Raw genomic sequence first — 16,798 nt, 5'->3', positions numbered from 1 at the left:
AAAAGGAGAACCAAGCTGAGAAAAATGTACTGAGGGCTTCTGCTGACAAAGCTTGGGAGGAGGATGCTTGGCACAGAACTAAGTGTTTTTTAAATTATCGCTCAAAAAATATTCTTCCTCAACCCCATAAATACTCTGCACTTCCTGGTTTGCAAAGGCTTTCCAGAATGCAGTGCTGAGACATTGAGACCATAAGTTGTGTGGGACTTCTCGTGTATGGTAGCAGAATGATGTATTCTGAGTGTTTTTTAGCAAGTTGAAAAATGCCAAAGAATTAAATTGGGCTGTAAGAGAAGCATTTTGTTAAGCCTGTTTTTAATAACCAGGAGTATAATTGTACTTTCAAAAGTTGTATAAAGACAGCCTTAAATGTGTTTCACTAGGAAACCTTTTATGGTGCTCAGTCTTTCTTAAAATGTTGACGTTCTTGGTGGTTTTCTCCTTTGGTTCATTTGTCCTGCTGTTCTCATTCCTTGCTTGTGTAGATTTCATGAATATTTGACAGCCAAGATCCAGCTTGATTGCTTGAGAGGGTTAATCCAACTCTACTTGATGAGCTCCTCTTGGGCACACTTTAACTTTGCCCTGGGGACTTCTGGAAAGAGGCTTTTGATTCTTGTTCACTGACGGTTTTGTGTCTCTACTGTAGGTGGAAGAAGTGAAAAAGCACCAGCACTGTTTAGCGTTTAGCTCCTCTGGACCTCAAAGCCAGACCTACTACATTTGTTTCGATAACTTCACTGAATATTTGCGATGGCTTCGACAAGCATCAAAGGTGAGAATAGTGCTAATTCCTGCCTGAATGGAATGTTTGTAGCATTTCCCCCAGCTACGTCTTCTCCACGCAGTGATATGGTGCCTCTTCTGGGTTCGTTGTCATAAACTGCTGCTGCTGCTGTTAGTGTTGCACAAAAAAACCTCAGTTTGAGAGCTCTTGGTAACAGGCAATAGGAAGGTGAATTTTTCTGCATTTATACTGAGACTTCTTTCTACCATGGTTGTGTAAACAAAGCTCTGTGCTGGACTTTCTCCCTTTTCTCATCTTGATCCAGCTGGATTGATGGAGTGAGATCGTTAGAACAAAAAAGATGACAAATATAACTGTCAAAATTTCAGTTTAAAAATTTGTTTCGGTGTTAATAAAACATAAAATAGTGTTGGATTTTTTTAATTCATTCCTTGCACAGAGCCTAAACATGAAATTTCTAGAATTAAGGAATTATTCTCTTGCTTGGAAATGTTGCTGAATCTCTCTTTAGTTTTTTAACTACTTGATTTTTGTTCTTTTTAATAAGCAATCATTTTATGTCAGTAAAAAAAACATTACTAACTAAAGCCTTCATAAACCAAATTTTATACTGTGCTTAGAGCACAATTTATTATGGGAGTTTAGGTCCTGCATTATTTCATTTGACTCCTCAGTTCCACTTCGTTGTTGAAAGGTTGGGTTTGCATTTACCTGTTTTACCTCTTAATCCCTGCCACTTTTTTGATAAATCCTCTTTAAAATAATTTATGTATCTTGAACCATTGTATTTTTATATTTTTAACACACAAGTTATTTTGCTGTGCTGTCAGCCCTCTCTCTTTGGTTTTCTAGTTGGGCCTAAACTGTCCATTAGTTTTATACTTGATAGGGCTGTCTGTTCATGCTCTTTACTATGTTAAAGCAACTTGGTTTTGTGTGGTACTACTTAAAGATATTTATGGCACACTACATCTGTTCTGTCTTTTTAGATTGCGATAATGTATTATTCGGCCTATTGCCTGTGGTACAGCCTGGGTTGTGGGCTTTTTTAAGAGGTTTGATTATTATGTCAAATTTACTTTGAGCAGTAACTATTGCACCTCCCAACACATGCATCATTTAAGATGTCCTTTAGTTTTTTTCTAGTAAGTTTTAAAATTCTTTTTAAAGGCGCTGTTCTGGCATCCCTGCTCAGGTCTGTTAAGGCTCAAGGTAAAAATCCCCAAGGCATGTTTTATGAGATGGTGAGGCACGGTCTGTCAGGTTTTTGAGTTCTTGCCGCTTTGTGGCTCTCTCTGGGAGAGTAGTGCCCTTTCATCTCCAGAGGCTTTGACATCAGATAAATGAAAGGCAAATCTAATGAGTGAGAAAAACAGTGGAAAACAATGAACTTCAGAAGTAGAGATAAATGGCCAGAAAGCCCCTCTGAATTACTGGCAGCATAAGCTTGTTCTGTGCCATGCCGTGCTTCTCTCTTTCTCTCTGGTTCACCCAAATGACTAACAGCATCGGGATGATAGCCAGCATGAGAACATATCCCCATGCACTCATGATAACCTCCCATTTTTCTTATGTAAGAGTAGAAAGAAAATACATAGTCTCAAGTGTCTTTTTAGACTGTCAGAACTGAAGAAACTTGCTATGCTGTGGTTTTCATTGGTAAAACATACTTTGAGGAAAAAATGATGCTTCGTTTTCCCCAACTCCCCACCCTTCAGCCCCAAAAACTGAGACTTGGCGTTCTGGATTCATGGATTTTGAAACAGTACTTTGCCACTTCAAGTTGCTTTTTTAATGTTTGGGTTTTCTATCCTTAGACTGAAAAACAGAGAGACAAGCATGATTGTATGCAAGGCAGTTGTGTGGGAGGTACTGTGCAGTAACACTGTTTCTGAAGAACAGAAACAGAGAAACTAGTAATGCTGCAAAAGTAACTCAAATTTCCTCCAGCTGATGGTGTTTGTGTCCCAAGTGCTAATTGTAAGGTGCATCATCCCTGATCTACATGTAGAAATAAATGAGAAAATGTTTCATCTTCAGCTCTGTAGTTCAGTCAAGCTAGCATTCTCACATAGGAAAAAATCCCCAACATTTATGTGAGGTACTCTGCCTCAAGTGTTTGGAAGCTACTCAAGTTCAAAGAAGTTGAAATATTCTTGTTAACCAAGAAAATACCATGTAAAGCATTGTATGTCTAAAGGCAAGAAAATTGAGGAAGGGAGATGTTATGGTGCTCTAACTCTGAGCTCCTAGTTGCTTGTTATGGGCTAGGTCACATGACAATTACAGATTCCTTTTTAATCATGGTGTTGTATACAGTACTTGCACTTTTGTGAATTATTATGAATAATATTTAAGACTGTTTTAAATATAGATGTTGTTTAATGGCATTCGTTTTGAAACTGACATTTGTGTTAACTTATGTTCAGTGGTAGTTTTTCTGCAGTCCTTCATGTTCCTGATGTGTGCTGCTGAAAACTGAGGCTTCTGAAACTTACAAGTGTAATGAAAGCTTTAATTATAAATTTTAATGCAGGAGGAGATCCCTGGTAAAGTGTTTCATTACAATTGCTCAATTCAGTTTTTAACTGTGAAAAAAAATTTTCATGTCTGTCTTCTGCATGCTTCAAAAGAGCTAGAAGATGATGTTATTTTAACTTCTAAATAACAACCTTAATCTTGAAAGGAGACCTTGCAAAGAATGCTTGCTCTGCAGTCTTTCTCCCTACAGAATATTGGCAATGTTGACTTTTTAGTGGTGTTCCAGAATGAGACAAATCCTAACACATCACTCCTGCAATAAATATATGTATGCTAGAGAACATTTGAATTCATGTTTGCAGAGACTTGGGCTCAATTTAATTAAAAATGAGCATTGCTTCTGTATAATCTGATTCATTCTAACATTGAAATCTATCTTAGCCAAGACAGCTCTCATGCTCTGCCCCAGTAAATTTTTGGAAGGGATTCGTGAATAGGTGTTAGGATTGGTTTTCCTGTATGTGTGTGTCCTGAGGTGAACAGAACTGTTTTCAGGACAGACTGGAATTATTGCACAAATACTGACCTAAATATCAAACTTGGTGACATACTTACTCCAAATAGGTCACTTTTAGATATGCTGATTTAGCCTCAAACAGAATATTTTTAAAAGCTGGAAATGTGGCTTGTTCGTTAATATTGATAATTCCATACCACAGTGCATTTCTTTCCTTCTACTTTCCAAATACTGGAGCCCTAATTAAGGAAGCCCAAAAGGAAAACAACAACAAATTTGGTCCTTTGTGATCTAATGTTCATTCTGTTGCCAAATGTTGAAAAATAAGCTTATGCAACTGGGAGGGGGAAGAAAGGGACATTTTCATAGCTTTAAAGAATTTTGTCTGCATAAAGTTGGCATGATGGTTCTGGAACCCACACAATTACTTGCAGAGCGATTCTGACCTACCAGTGTTTACTACTTGAATGTCAAATGCAGGAGGACAGGTGAAGAATGTGCAGTTAACAGTGAAGAGGACATGATGAGGGCTTTCCTAGTTTGCCGCTTCCAAAACCTAAAAAGCTACACCCTTAATGTAGCAGAAGAGAGAGAGGTTTTACGTATGAGGTGTTATTGAGTGGTGGAACTTGCTGTTGTAAGGCTTATATTTGGGATGTGGTGGCGAGCTCCTGCTGTTTGACACTTCTAACAGCTAAACTTAGTTTAACATTTTTCAGCATGTGAAATTGCTGTGTAAGTGTTGACTACTACACAACTCATGACATGAATGGTTTGGCTGGAGTAAAAAGGGTTATCAGTCCTCCATGTTCCAAGACATACAATTAAAATGCGATATCAACGTCTGTCTCAGAAATTCAGTATTGCAGAGCTTAAGCAGGGATGTATTACAGAATTTTATCTTCTTGGAAATAACGTGCATCACTGGGCATGCTGAGACGGGTTATCTGACCCCGCAGAACTTCTCCCCTCTCGGCTTTAGAAGAGCAGGATGTGTCAACAGCTTCATGCGACAATTATTTCCTGCTTTAGTGCTCAGTTCAACTGGGCAGGTAGAGGAAGAGAGGTGATGAGAGACGAGGTCTATAAATAATGCATGACTGCCTCATGTAAGCTGCCTGTGCGTGGCCGCACTGTATATGTAGATAGGTAGAGATGTACAGGCACACAGCCGTATGTGTGTGCACACCGTCGACTGCTTCCCAGGCTGAGTTGCACAGCTGTGGCTGTAGTGACAGCGTGTTTAGTGGGAAATAAGCTATTGTGTGGGGCTTAGGTGCCAGGGTGGATTTGCACCTATACACAAAAGAACCCTCCTGTTTAAAATACGAAGAATATCCAAAAAGAGATCCTTTATTTAAAAACTAGCAAGCTTAAGAATTTTCTGCTGCGTGCCTTTGTATTTTCCGTTCCCTGTTTCAGTCACCTTTGTCTTCAGGTCTGCAATGGAAATGCATGTGGTGTTCCAGACAACCCTAGCCTGCTGTGAAAAAGGAGAGACTAAATTATGATGTCAGTGTACATTATGTTTAAGAAGTGCTAAAAATAGCAAGAATAGCAAATTCAAGGGAGAAGGGTGTGCTGCCATATTGGTCTTACTCCTTTCATGTCAGTGCAGAATGCTCTCTTCATTTATTAGCACCGTGAAACTAGCAGAAAACAACAACTGATTTGAATTTAGTTTATACAAGTAAGTAATGCGGGAGCCTCTACAGCAGTAGTCTCCGTATTTCCTCAACTTGTGTAGAGACCTACCTGAAGCAGCAGTGCAAAATCAACTTTTTAGCTTTTTTCTCTCAAGTTACCTAGTTCTGACCAGCTGCCTCAGTCTTCTAGCTAGTTTTTCAGTACAAGTTTGACAATTGTGTTCAGAGACTATGTTGTGAAGTATGAGTCTGAACCGTGTGAAGATGATGAAGCCGATCTATGACTCTAGTAATACGATTTTTATTTCTGCTGAGGAAAAAAGGTCAGAGTTTTGACCGCACATGAGCTTGGTGTTACAGGCCATATTTATATAAATAAATTCTATAGAATTTAAAAATGTATTTCTGAACTTGATTGCAGTTCTGCAAATATATTTCCAAAATAAGAGACCAAGATGATCAGCTTGTGCAAGTGTTTTACAGGAACGGTGCTGAGGAAAGGCAGTGAGCAACAATTGAGCATTACTGCTAGAGATGTACCCGCTTTTCAGCTGTGCTTCATCCACCTTTGAGCCTAGTGAAAGATAATCAACTGTGGGACTGCCTTTTCCTTCAGCACAGAAGATTCTGCTCCTTAATTAAAGTGATGGGTAATAAGCCATATCCACTTGTGCCTATAGCTTCATCTTTGTTTCAGATACTGTCAGATGCTAACGTCTGACTTTCTCATAATCAGGCATGGTCAATGAGGAGAAAGACTTAAGTGCAGATTCCAACTTCAGTGTGGAACACAGACTTTGCAGAGCTTTTTAATACAAAATACGGCCTTTAGCCTGTAAAGAAGGCTTGAAGCCACTAGTCTCATGGTTAAATTAGCCCTATGTTGTATGTGTATTTGCCTTGATTGACCTGTTTCATATGTTTCTAGATAGTATCATGATCTGTAACATCTTTATAGAGTTCATCATTGCAGGGATTTTTATTACCAAACCTTAGTTGTCTCTGGAGGCGTTAAGGGCAGGCTTTTCTAATGTTTACTGGTCAGAACCAGCTCAGAATACCTTTTTCCAAAGCCTTGACCACAGAGTGGTGCCAATGGCAAGCGTAGGGAAAAATCATACGCAAGGATGAAGTAGTTTATTTTAAGTTATTTGGGATGCTACTTGTTACAGTGCTGCCAGTTTATACTTTAGAGTCACTAGATGCAGTATCTTCTTTCCAGATGTCTGTTTAGCCTCCTAAGCAATGGATATCCCTCTTCTGGAGGAAAATTGTAGAGAACATTACCTTAGTTTCCATGAGATCTGAATTTCTAGATGAGTGGTTTTGCTTTTACCTTTGGCTATCGGTTATTACCTTTGGCAATTCTAGAGACAATTGTTGCGTGCAACAACTTACTACTTGTGTTGCAGTTAGGAGTTTCTGACCTTTTCTTATAACTCTGTAGTCTTAGTCCATGTGTTTGAATGTACCATCATGATTGTGGGCTACCGTGTTTATGTGTCTGTTGGGGACAGGTTGGAGGTCTGGGGCGTGCTGGTTGCTGCGAGGGTGACCATGCAGTAGTTGGTTTGTTTCTTACGCCAGTAGCACTTGGAGGCTTGAAAATGAGTCTCTGTACTAGTATGACCTAAAAATGAGTTTAGTATAATGCCAACATCAGTGGCATCTTTTGAAAATAGCCTTTAACCAAATCCAAGGCTCTGCAAAAAGCTTAATTTTCTTTGAGGATAACAACTATCCAGGTTTCTTCACATTTGTGAGACTAAGCAGCACTATTAGCCTGTTTGCAACTGTTGATTCAACACCTAGTGAAGAAAAAAGAACGCTGAAAGATTTTCTTTTTTTTCAGTGGAGCTTTTTTTGAGCTGATCCTTACTTACGGGAAACATGATGACTCTAAGTTTAGTACAAGGAAACCATTTTTTCCTCTAATACCATAAAATGACAATATTGAGATAATGCTTTCTCTAAAAATAGATCCCTAAAAATAAACCCACAGCTTCCTTTTGGCAGTGATTACAAGTACTCGAACATAAACAAACCTCTGGTTTCCATGTGGAACTTGACTTCCTTTTTTGTGTGTGTACAAAATCTTCAATATTTGGGACCTTTGCTCTGTAGTCATATCTGGTTGTTCTTGCTGTGGGTGGCTTCTTGTCACCTCAAGTCTGAAAGCAGAAGATTGGGCAAAGCAAACTTAAAACCAGTTTTGTTTTTCTTTTGATGGTAACACTTGAAAGTGTTCCTCCTCCTCTTTCCCCACAAAACCTATTCTTTTGTGCCTTTTGTTGTTAGAGGTTAGTTGATGTTTTGGAAATGAACTTCTAAGTGTGTTTCAGTGTAGTCTCTCTCTTAATGGTTCAGGAGGGAAGCTTGGGGTTTTGGCTCAACTGATTAGTTTTCCATGTCAAAATAGTTCAGCTGATTCCAAAGTGGTATAATTGGTGACTTCAAGCTTTTCTCTTAATTTATGTTCTAGAGAAACAATGGCTTCGCTATTTTAATATTTTTCTTTTTCCTTGCTGAAATATAGAGAGTCTGTAGTCCTTGTTTTGGACTTGCTGCCTTCAGCTAATAATAGAGTAGTTATTGAAGTGTTGCAGCCGAGTGAGAACAGAAAACTAGGTATCGCCCACACATCTGGAATAGCTTTCAAGTAATGTCTTTTGAAGCCTCTAAATCAGGTTCTGATATTATTGAAGCTGAATTTTTGCAGCTCTTGCATAAATACAGGAAAGCATCGCCATGGCTTACAGCTAGAAGCTCAGTGAGGTGTTGCAGATATTACCTTTTAAGGTGTGTTCAATCCAGGAGGATCCCAAAGTGTTTTCAGTAATCTCTGGGGGTAGAAGGGTGGGAGTGAGCGGGGGAATGTAACTTTGCTCTTAATGAAGCTCAGGGGAACTAAGTGTCTGTGGTGAGCAGACCCCATGAGGCTGGAGGGAGTTGCAGGGACTGACATATTGCACAGTATGTCTAAGGTGATAACTGACTTGGCCTTGAAACTGAATGGCTGTAACACTGAGAGCCTTTCTAAGTAAAGTCTAGCAGGGAGGAAAAAAGGAGAGGAATTATTAGCAAAAACTAATTGTAGGGACGTTTGGTCTCCTTAGGCTTCTTCAGTCAGTAGAGAAGGAGGAGGGTCTCTAGGGAGAAGAGGAAATGAGTGCTGGAGACCAGTTTTAGGCCCCAGGCCAGCAGAGTTATATTCGTGATTGTATTATAAAACACTTGGGTCAGAAGGCCTTTCTGAGTTACTGTGAAATAATGGCATGAAAAGAGTTCATCTCACTGTAGAATTAATCCATATGATGCAGTTGTGCAGGAGAACCTAGGTCAGAACCTGAGGACCTAGCATAACCTCTTATTTAAGACAAACAAAACGCCACAACCCTCTCCACGTGGGACTGGGGCGACTCAGGCAAGTGAATGTCTATTGGAAGTCTCGCTGCCAGGTGTCTGAAATCTATAGTAGATGCTGAAAGGTCTTTGCTGGAGGGCTGCTCATTGCGAAGTCTGCTTGCTGGCAGTACAGCAGCTTCTTTTGGTAAAAAATTATATCTAAAACAAGTTGTAAGAAGAAAAAGGGGTGTTTCTCAATTTTTGTGAGACTATCACCTGTTTTGCAATATTCACAGATTAATTGTTTTCAGTCAGGCTGTTCTAAGGATGCTAATATTCCTTGTTCCCACCAAATGGAGATTCACATGTCTGAATTATAAGTAGCTTAATGCTACAGTTAATTACTGTCCCTTAACTCCAAGTTGCATCTTAACCCTTGTCCTTGCGGGGATCTTATCAGCGTGAACATCCCAGCATGACTACCACCAAGGTAACGGTGTTGGTATCACTCCCTGTGTAATATTGATACCAGTATCTGACCTCTAAAAGAAGAACACTTTTCCTCCTGGAAGAACAAAAATGCCCATATTCTGGTAATGACATCAGATAGTACCAAACATTTCCAAATGACAGGTGACAAATGTCACTTTTTTTTTTTTTTTTGACAAATTCTCACTTTCAAGATCTTGATGCTAAACCTGGGACACTGACTTTCACATCTATGAAATTTTTTCTGGACTTCTGACATGAGGGGTAAAGGAGTGCAACTTCTGCTTCATTGCCTCCACATTTCGCCTTCCCCACACGTATTTGCTACTACTGTTTTCAGTTAAGTTGTTACAGCTTTGTGCAAGGGCCAAAAGTAGAAGTGAGCTATTTCTGCATGCTATATAAATTTTTCTTCAGAGTTAAGGAGTGGAGAGCAGGGACAAGTTAAATAATCTTCGTGCCCCCGAGTCTTGCTGGCATGAGGTATTTGTACCGGAGGCTTTTGGCTGCATCGCCTGCAGAGGAGAGATGGGTGAGAAGCACAAGCCCTGTGAACGCTGCCGCACCGGCGTGCGCTTCTGCCCTTCGTCTTAGTAGGTGATTACGGTTCTTACCTATGGCATTGCCCATTGGGTTTGTGAAGCTGAGTGACGTGCTTTCAAGCCTCTGCTGAGTTTTATCTTTTCTTTGCAAGGCCCTTAGCTTGAGTTAGCATGCATCTAATTTAACGTTTGAAAGAAGACAAAAAGGAGAGGCCAGAAAAGCCATTACCTTTTCACTCTTTGGACTCCACCCATTTTAAAAGCTGTCATTTAAAAATAAGAATATATGGCTTTAAAGAAAAAGAAAACCTTTTTATTTCTTTTTCCCCCTCTCTCATGAAGGTTTTTGGCATTAGCTGGTTTCCTCAGCTCTTGGCTGTGGCTGAGGGCACCGATGTGTTTCCTGGCTGTGGAGTTCAGCTCAGCGGAGGGAGGCCTCTCTGCCGAGCGGGGCTTTGATGTTCGAATAGAAAGAAGGATTAGGATTTGAAGCAAGGTTAGTTCTGAGGTGGGGAGAACCTGTTTGCTCTAAGCGGTTAGTTTAGATATTTCAAGCATATATATCACTGTTTAGTTAAGCCTTATGCAGGCATTGGTAGGATGTGATGATTATCGAACTGTTTAAAAACAAATGCGAAAGGAGAGAAATTACACTGCCTTTGCATTAGCATGTCTACAGCAGGTGTAATTTAACATCGTCAACTCAGTTCAAACAGACTGGGAATTTGGCTGCCTGTAAAGTGTGGGCTGTTTGGTTATTTTAATTGTCTTCTGTTGAAGTCCTAAATAGTAATTTCTTATCTGAATAGAGCTATGGGGAATGGGATGAGGGTAAACAGGAAAAAGACATAATTACATTGCTTTAAATTCACACCACAGGTCACACCAAAAGATGTCCTTGTGTAAACAAGGCTTGTGTTTGTCCATACAGCTGGGTTCAGCTGTGTCCATTGCTGACATCCATTGTCAGCAACAGATCATTTTTGTAGTATAGCCAAGGCTTTAAAACAAAGACGGTAATCAGTCTTGTTGCATAGCTTGATGACAGAGGTGGCATTATACTGATGGACAAAGCAAAGTGGTTTTTTAGCCCTGTGTAGCAAGAAGAGACAAGAATATTGGTTGATACAAGTATTTTTCTGTATTTTTGTTGCCAGCTGCTAAAGATTTACAGTGAGCCCATACCATACTTTCACCAATCTTGAAATACTTTTTCCTTGTTTAAAAATAATAATAAAAAAAATTAAAATTGAAACACCTTGGCAAAACCTTTTTTATTTAAGGTACTGCTGGCTTTTGTGAATCGTTATTTATACTTGTAAGTACTATTGTGGCACAAGTAACACATATTTAAAAGCGAGTTTTCATATTTGGGAGACTCCTAGTTCTTTGCCACATGTGCAACTCTTAGGTGGGGAGTAGCAGAAGGCGTACTGCCTAAGGGAGGGAGAGAGCTCTCCAGCAGCATTATTTGTGGTGGTATTCGCAGAATAAATCTGCATTTTATTGCTGCTGGGGGAAAACTAAAAGCACGATGACAGTTTTTTGGTGTTTGCAGTGGGTAGATCCAGGGCTCTTTGTAGTACATGCCTATAGTTGTATACCACTTCTTCGAAACTGCACTTCAGTATGCCATACTTGCATGGAGACTGAAAAAAAACCAAAAAACTTAAACCACTGTAAGCCAGGGCTGCATAACTGAGGTTGCAACAGTAACTGGAAAAAAAGTCTTCTATTGGACTTTGCGGTTTGATGTGCAAAGTTGAATTTGGCCTTACCCCATTACTACTCCTCTAGTATTACAGTGGGAGACATTGCAATACGATGGACCATAAAGTGTTTAAGAATCATATCCAGGGAATGGAGAAAGCTGCATATTTAATCTTGTTTCTTTATATTTGTGATGATTAAAAATCCCAACTGAAAAGTGAACTTCAAAAAGTATAAGATCTTGCTATATGTTTGAGGTACCCTACTGTCAAACTGTTGCATGTCTTGCTTCTCTGGCAAAGACAGGCATTGACTCTACAGCTTATGCTGTAGCTACCATACCTGAGAGGGTGTCATACACCATCTTCCAAGGAGGTCATAGCCCCAGCCATTTTCCCCATGTTATTAGTACTGGAAATGCGACAGGGGTTTCATGTGAAAACAAGTGTTAAGGATGCATGCAGTTCAGGATGTGATGAGAAGACATTCCAGAGGGGTTGGTCTGGGCAATGGCTTCATTTGTCTGGGGAGTCGTGAACTGTGCTGCATCATTTTTATATATGTATGTAAAGCATATGAAACAGTTACACTTTTAAGTTTTCCAAAAGAAAACACCAAACAAGCCATAATGAGCGCTTGATACAGGTTCCACATGTATCCAGAAAGCCTTTCCCAGTACCATTGCTACCACACTGACTCTCTTCACTATTCTTGTTGGAGCATGGATCTGTTGAACCCAGCCCAGATAACTTGTTGGGGTATTTATTTACAGCGGAATGTCTTTGGGTTTTTTTTTCTTCCAGTGGAAACCCTACTTTCTGCAAATAATGTCCCTTCCTCTGGATGCTTTTTATTCTTTGACTGTGAGGGACATTCTAGTCAGCATTTTCTTACCCTTTATCAGCTTATCTCTGCAGTGATTCCCCACAGTGAGTCAAGGAAACCCAGTGCGTTATTAAAAACTGTATCATCTTTTAGAAAAATACTTTGTTCTTGATGAACAACAGCAAACACACACATGCACAGTCTTACTGCATTTAAGTCAATTGAAGATGATTGCAAGATTGAAATATCCCTTTGTTGTTTGATTTGGGAACAATATAATTTCAGAATCTCAATACTCAACTTCAAAACAACTGATGAAAGTTTCTGGTGAACCAAAGAAACTATTGTTAAGATGTTGCTCTCCTTTGTCACTCTTTGTTTTTCATCTTGTTCCTCTATTCTCTAGGAATTTGTTACAGAACAGTATTGAGCAATGAAAAGAGAAAAGTCTTTATCCCTGCCTGTGAGAATAACTGTGTTTGTTTATATGAGTATTTCTTGTAACAATTCAGAAGTTAATTCTTAGAGTACTGTTTTGCTAACAAAAAAGGCTTCAGTAAAATTACAGTTGAGTCCAGAACTAACACCTTTTAAAATGTGGTTTTAACTTTTACAGTTATCTCTCTGGTAGAGGCATCGTTCAGTATATGTCAATTGCATGAAAATCTTAATTAAATTCTTCGTATGGCAAAGTGATTCCTTTAAAAAAAACAAAAACCAAACAACAAGGAAACAAAAAATAACCAGAACATACAACTTGTAAAAACAAAATTACTTTTAATTAGGTTTTTTTCACAGGGCTTGATGATTTTAAGAGATGATTTGCATCCTTTTTGAGACGCGAGTAGAATTTGGATTTGGCTGCTTTATCATGGTTCACACTCAGAGTTATGAGTTCTGGTACTTTAGATATTTTTAGAGTAACATGTCTTGCTAAGCACTGCTGGGTTGCTTATTACTGTTCATATCACATTCCAAACAAGTACTTGGAGCCACAGTGTATGTAAGCATTACACCTGAAATTACACATTCTCCTTTTTAATTTAACGGGTGTCAGTGCTTTTTCATCTCTTGTGTTTTCAGCGTGATGAGAACTGTACTGTACCAGGCAGGTTCTGGTACCATAAACAGACCGAATACCTAGCTTTCAGAAATGACTGCTCAGAATAGCCTATGAATAATTTTTGTCTAATACTACAAGGGGAAGAAAAATAGTAGCTACAGTAACAAAAGGACTGAACTAATTGAGTAACAAAGATTTGTGCGTTTTAATGGATGTGGGAGGACTGGATTATTAACGGTCACATTAGAGAAAAACACTGCACCGTCTGTTCCTCTCGAAGCTAACGGCTGTGTGTTTATAATAGAGACCACTTATCCTGAGGCTTGTGTAGCTTGCATTGGAGAGGAAAAAAAGGAAGAAAAAACTCCTTGGCCTTCCTTTCAGTGGCAAGCTACTTCACTTGTGCCAGCAAAACCTGATGTCTCTAGTTTCAGGGTACTTTATGGTAAGGGCTGTATCTCTGCCCAGAAGGTTGGGTGATGTCTCCTTCATCAGAGTTCAGAAGCTGTTATAGACTGTCACTAGGCATTGATTATAAGTTGTTGCATTTTTTTTTTCCTCTTTTTGTCCCTGAGACGTGGTGTTTGTACTTCCAGAATCCTAGCGTGTGAGGCCAGTAAAAGTGCCAATGACAAAATGAAATGTTTGCTTCGCTTGCCATGAGCAGCTGACAGAACATGTAACCATTTGAGCACTGTTTGTGTAGTCCCAGAAGTCTAAAATAGTGAGGTTGTTTGCTTCTCCTCCTTTGATCGAAGCCATCCCTGCTCCAAAAACGCCTCTCATCCTTCTAGCATTTGACCCCTCCTCCTTGCCCACCATCTGCACTGTCTTGTACTACTGTGTGGTGGTGCTTTGTCATGTAGCTAGCTCCATGACTCTACTTTATGAAAGGATATTTTTAATAGTATTAGACAGAAAATATGAGAATTCTACATTGCAGTGTTGGTTTTGTTTTTTTGGGTTTTTTGTTTGTTTGTTTGTTTGTTTTTAAACAAAGGCTAATAAATAAGTAAAGCAGCAGGATGTAGTTCACCTAGCTGTATCCTAGAGATTTGGTAAGCGACAGAGTTGCTGTTACTTGAATCTGTTGCCTATAGGTCTCTGTGGAGTGATGCTAGCTATACGTAGTGCTAGGTGGTATGATTTCTTCAGCCTGTATAGACTGGTTTACCTTCTCCTTTCTAGAAAACAGTGTTAAACCCCCAAATCTCAGTTTTGGTTTTGTCACATTTTTATCACTCTTGGACAGTTTTCTAAGTCATTGAGAAGAGATGAGCGCTCGGTGCTTTGCTGCTGCTGTGATATTTTTTTTCGCCAGTAAGATATAAATGGGATAACCCTTTCTTCTGCCATTTAATACCTGCTTTTGACCCTTGAAACTGAGACAGGGTGATGACTGTTATCTCCTTGCCTCCACTCACTCAGATATACTGACCAGTCATGCAGCAATATAGAAGACTTCTGCACTATGTTTTTGCTGCTGTTACTTGCTAACTAAAGGACTAAACCAAACTTCATGTAAAATCTCTTAGCTTTTGTTTCTGGTTGTAGAGTATCGCATAACTTCATTGATGAAAATTAATCCATTTCGCTTAGTTTGACAAACCTTTGCACTTTTCCCCCTGCTAGCCATCTGTGGACCTGGTTTTAGCACTGAGACAAAGTAAGAGATCATGGCATAACTTGCAGCAATGGTGTAAACCGTGTTAGACCGGCTATGTATGCTGACACTGACTTCTGCTGTGCTTAAAAACAGTTTATCTTGTGCTAGTAGAGGTGAAGGAAGTGTTCTTGTTTTATTACAGTATTAACGTATTGGTGTACCTCTTGACTTCCAGGTTGCATCACAACGCATAAGCTCAGTGGATCTTTCATGCTGCAGCCTGGAGCACCTGCCTGCCAACCTGTTTTATAGCCAAGACCTCACTCATCTCAATTTAAAGCAGAACTTCCTGAGGCTAAACCCTAGCCCATCCACAAGTAGAGCGCTTAGTGAATTACAAAGGTAAAGTGATATGGTACTACTGGTCTTCCTCTGCCCTTGGAGCCAAGTGACCACTGGTCTTCAGGAACTTTCCTAAAAAATAACTACCTCCTCTTGTGGAGGATTAGCCTGGCTGTAACACTTCAGAAACTGGTTAACTGTGTTAGAAACAGACTAGCTTTCATAAGAAACTTAATGTTTTTCTTGTAAATAGAAGGCTATTTTCAATCCAAAATGCAGTTTTCAGAATGTGTTGGTTTTTATCTACCTACTGAGACCAGACTGTAGTTCTTCAGTCTTTGATTCACGTGAGTGAATATGAGTTGGTGAGCTGCCCATCAAAGGGATGCATTCTAGGTAGGAACAGTACTATGGTGACTTGACTTAGAAGTTTTTTGTTACCCCCCAAGCAAAGCAAGCCCTGATTTAATAAATTCAGCCTGATTCCTGTCCTCTTTCTAGTCTGCTCAACCCTAGTTCTTTTTTCCTACTAACTGTGACCTTCCAGTTGTTCTTTCCACTGCAGCTCATCCAAGAATATAACAAATGGGTAGACAGCAGCACGATCGGTGATCTGAATGATTTAATGTATGTGTCTTGTGGAATCAGTGGGCTTTCTGTATTCAGAAAGATGAATGCTTCCATACTGAATATAAAACTGTGATTTTAATTTCAGTGGTAACTGAATTGCAGAGTACCTCAGGATTGTATTTGTGGATGGTCCTGTTCAAACAAAATGTTTTAAACCACATTTCTAAATCTATTCCTCTTTGAAAAACAATCGAAAAATACAAAATGGATTATGCGGGCTGTTGTATTTTTATATAATTCCAATTTTGTCCTGGAAAAACAAAAAATTTGGCATAATGGAAGATGAATGAACCCAGCAGGTCTACTTCACAAACAAAGCAGGCAGTGATTCCAAGAGCTTATGAACACAGTCTGGAGAGGAATACTGGATTAAATGTTCTGTGAATGTCAGTATAGTTCTCCAGATAGCAAGTGGAATTTTAGCGTAAGTTAGGTGATGAATGTGGACAAATAACGAATGTCTTTATTTTAATGATTTTTTTATCATTTTTCCTTTTTAAATATCAGAAAGTGTACAGGAAATACTTGATTGTATTTTGTCCATGTACATACAGCTAATTCTGTTTGGGATTAGAAAGCATTTATAAATAATGTGACGGGCAATATTCAGTGTCTGTTTAATGTTCTCTTGGTACTGCAATTGTAGGAACAGCTGAAGAGTCTTGCTGAAAGTTAATCAACTGTTAAAATTTTTCTCGCTAATGTGAGCCTGAATGTGTAAGAGTGAAAGAGTTCAGGTGACCAAAGAAAACTCTCCTGTTTTCTGAGATTCTGCATTAGGAAAATCTGGAAAAGTGGCATATACCCGAGGTGGTGCAAAACATTGTTTTGTTTTTCTGAGAGCTGGTCCTATT

The 16,798-nt window shown here is 39.3% G+C and overlaps 1 protein-coding gene across 1 annotated transcript in view; it reads left to right on the top strand.

The window, feature by feature from the left end:
* Positions 1 to 16,798, top strand: part of PHLPP1 (PH domain and leucine rich repeat protein phosphatase 1) — a 140,241-nt gene that overhangs the window by 76,646 nt on the left and 46,797 nt on the right. The window contains exons 3-4 of the mRNA XM_052780670.1: positions 650 to 775; positions 15,208 to 15,374. Of these exons, the coding sequence (XP_052636630.1) occupies positions 650 to 775; positions 15,208 to 15,374 (293 nt within the window). The remainder of the gene's footprint in view (positions 1 to 649; positions 776 to 15,207; positions 15,375 to 16,798) is intronic.

This window comes from Harpia harpyja, chromosome 1 (assembly GCF_026419915.1).
Source record: "Harpia harpyja isolate bHarHar1 chromosome 1, bHarHar1 primary haplotype, whole genome shotgun sequence".
Lineage (NCBI taxonomy): Eukaryota > Metazoa > Chordata > Aves > Accipitriformes > Accipitridae > Harpia > Harpia harpyja.
Note: the sequence above shows the minus strand (reverse complement) of the source record. Positions and strands in the feature narration are given on the sequence as shown.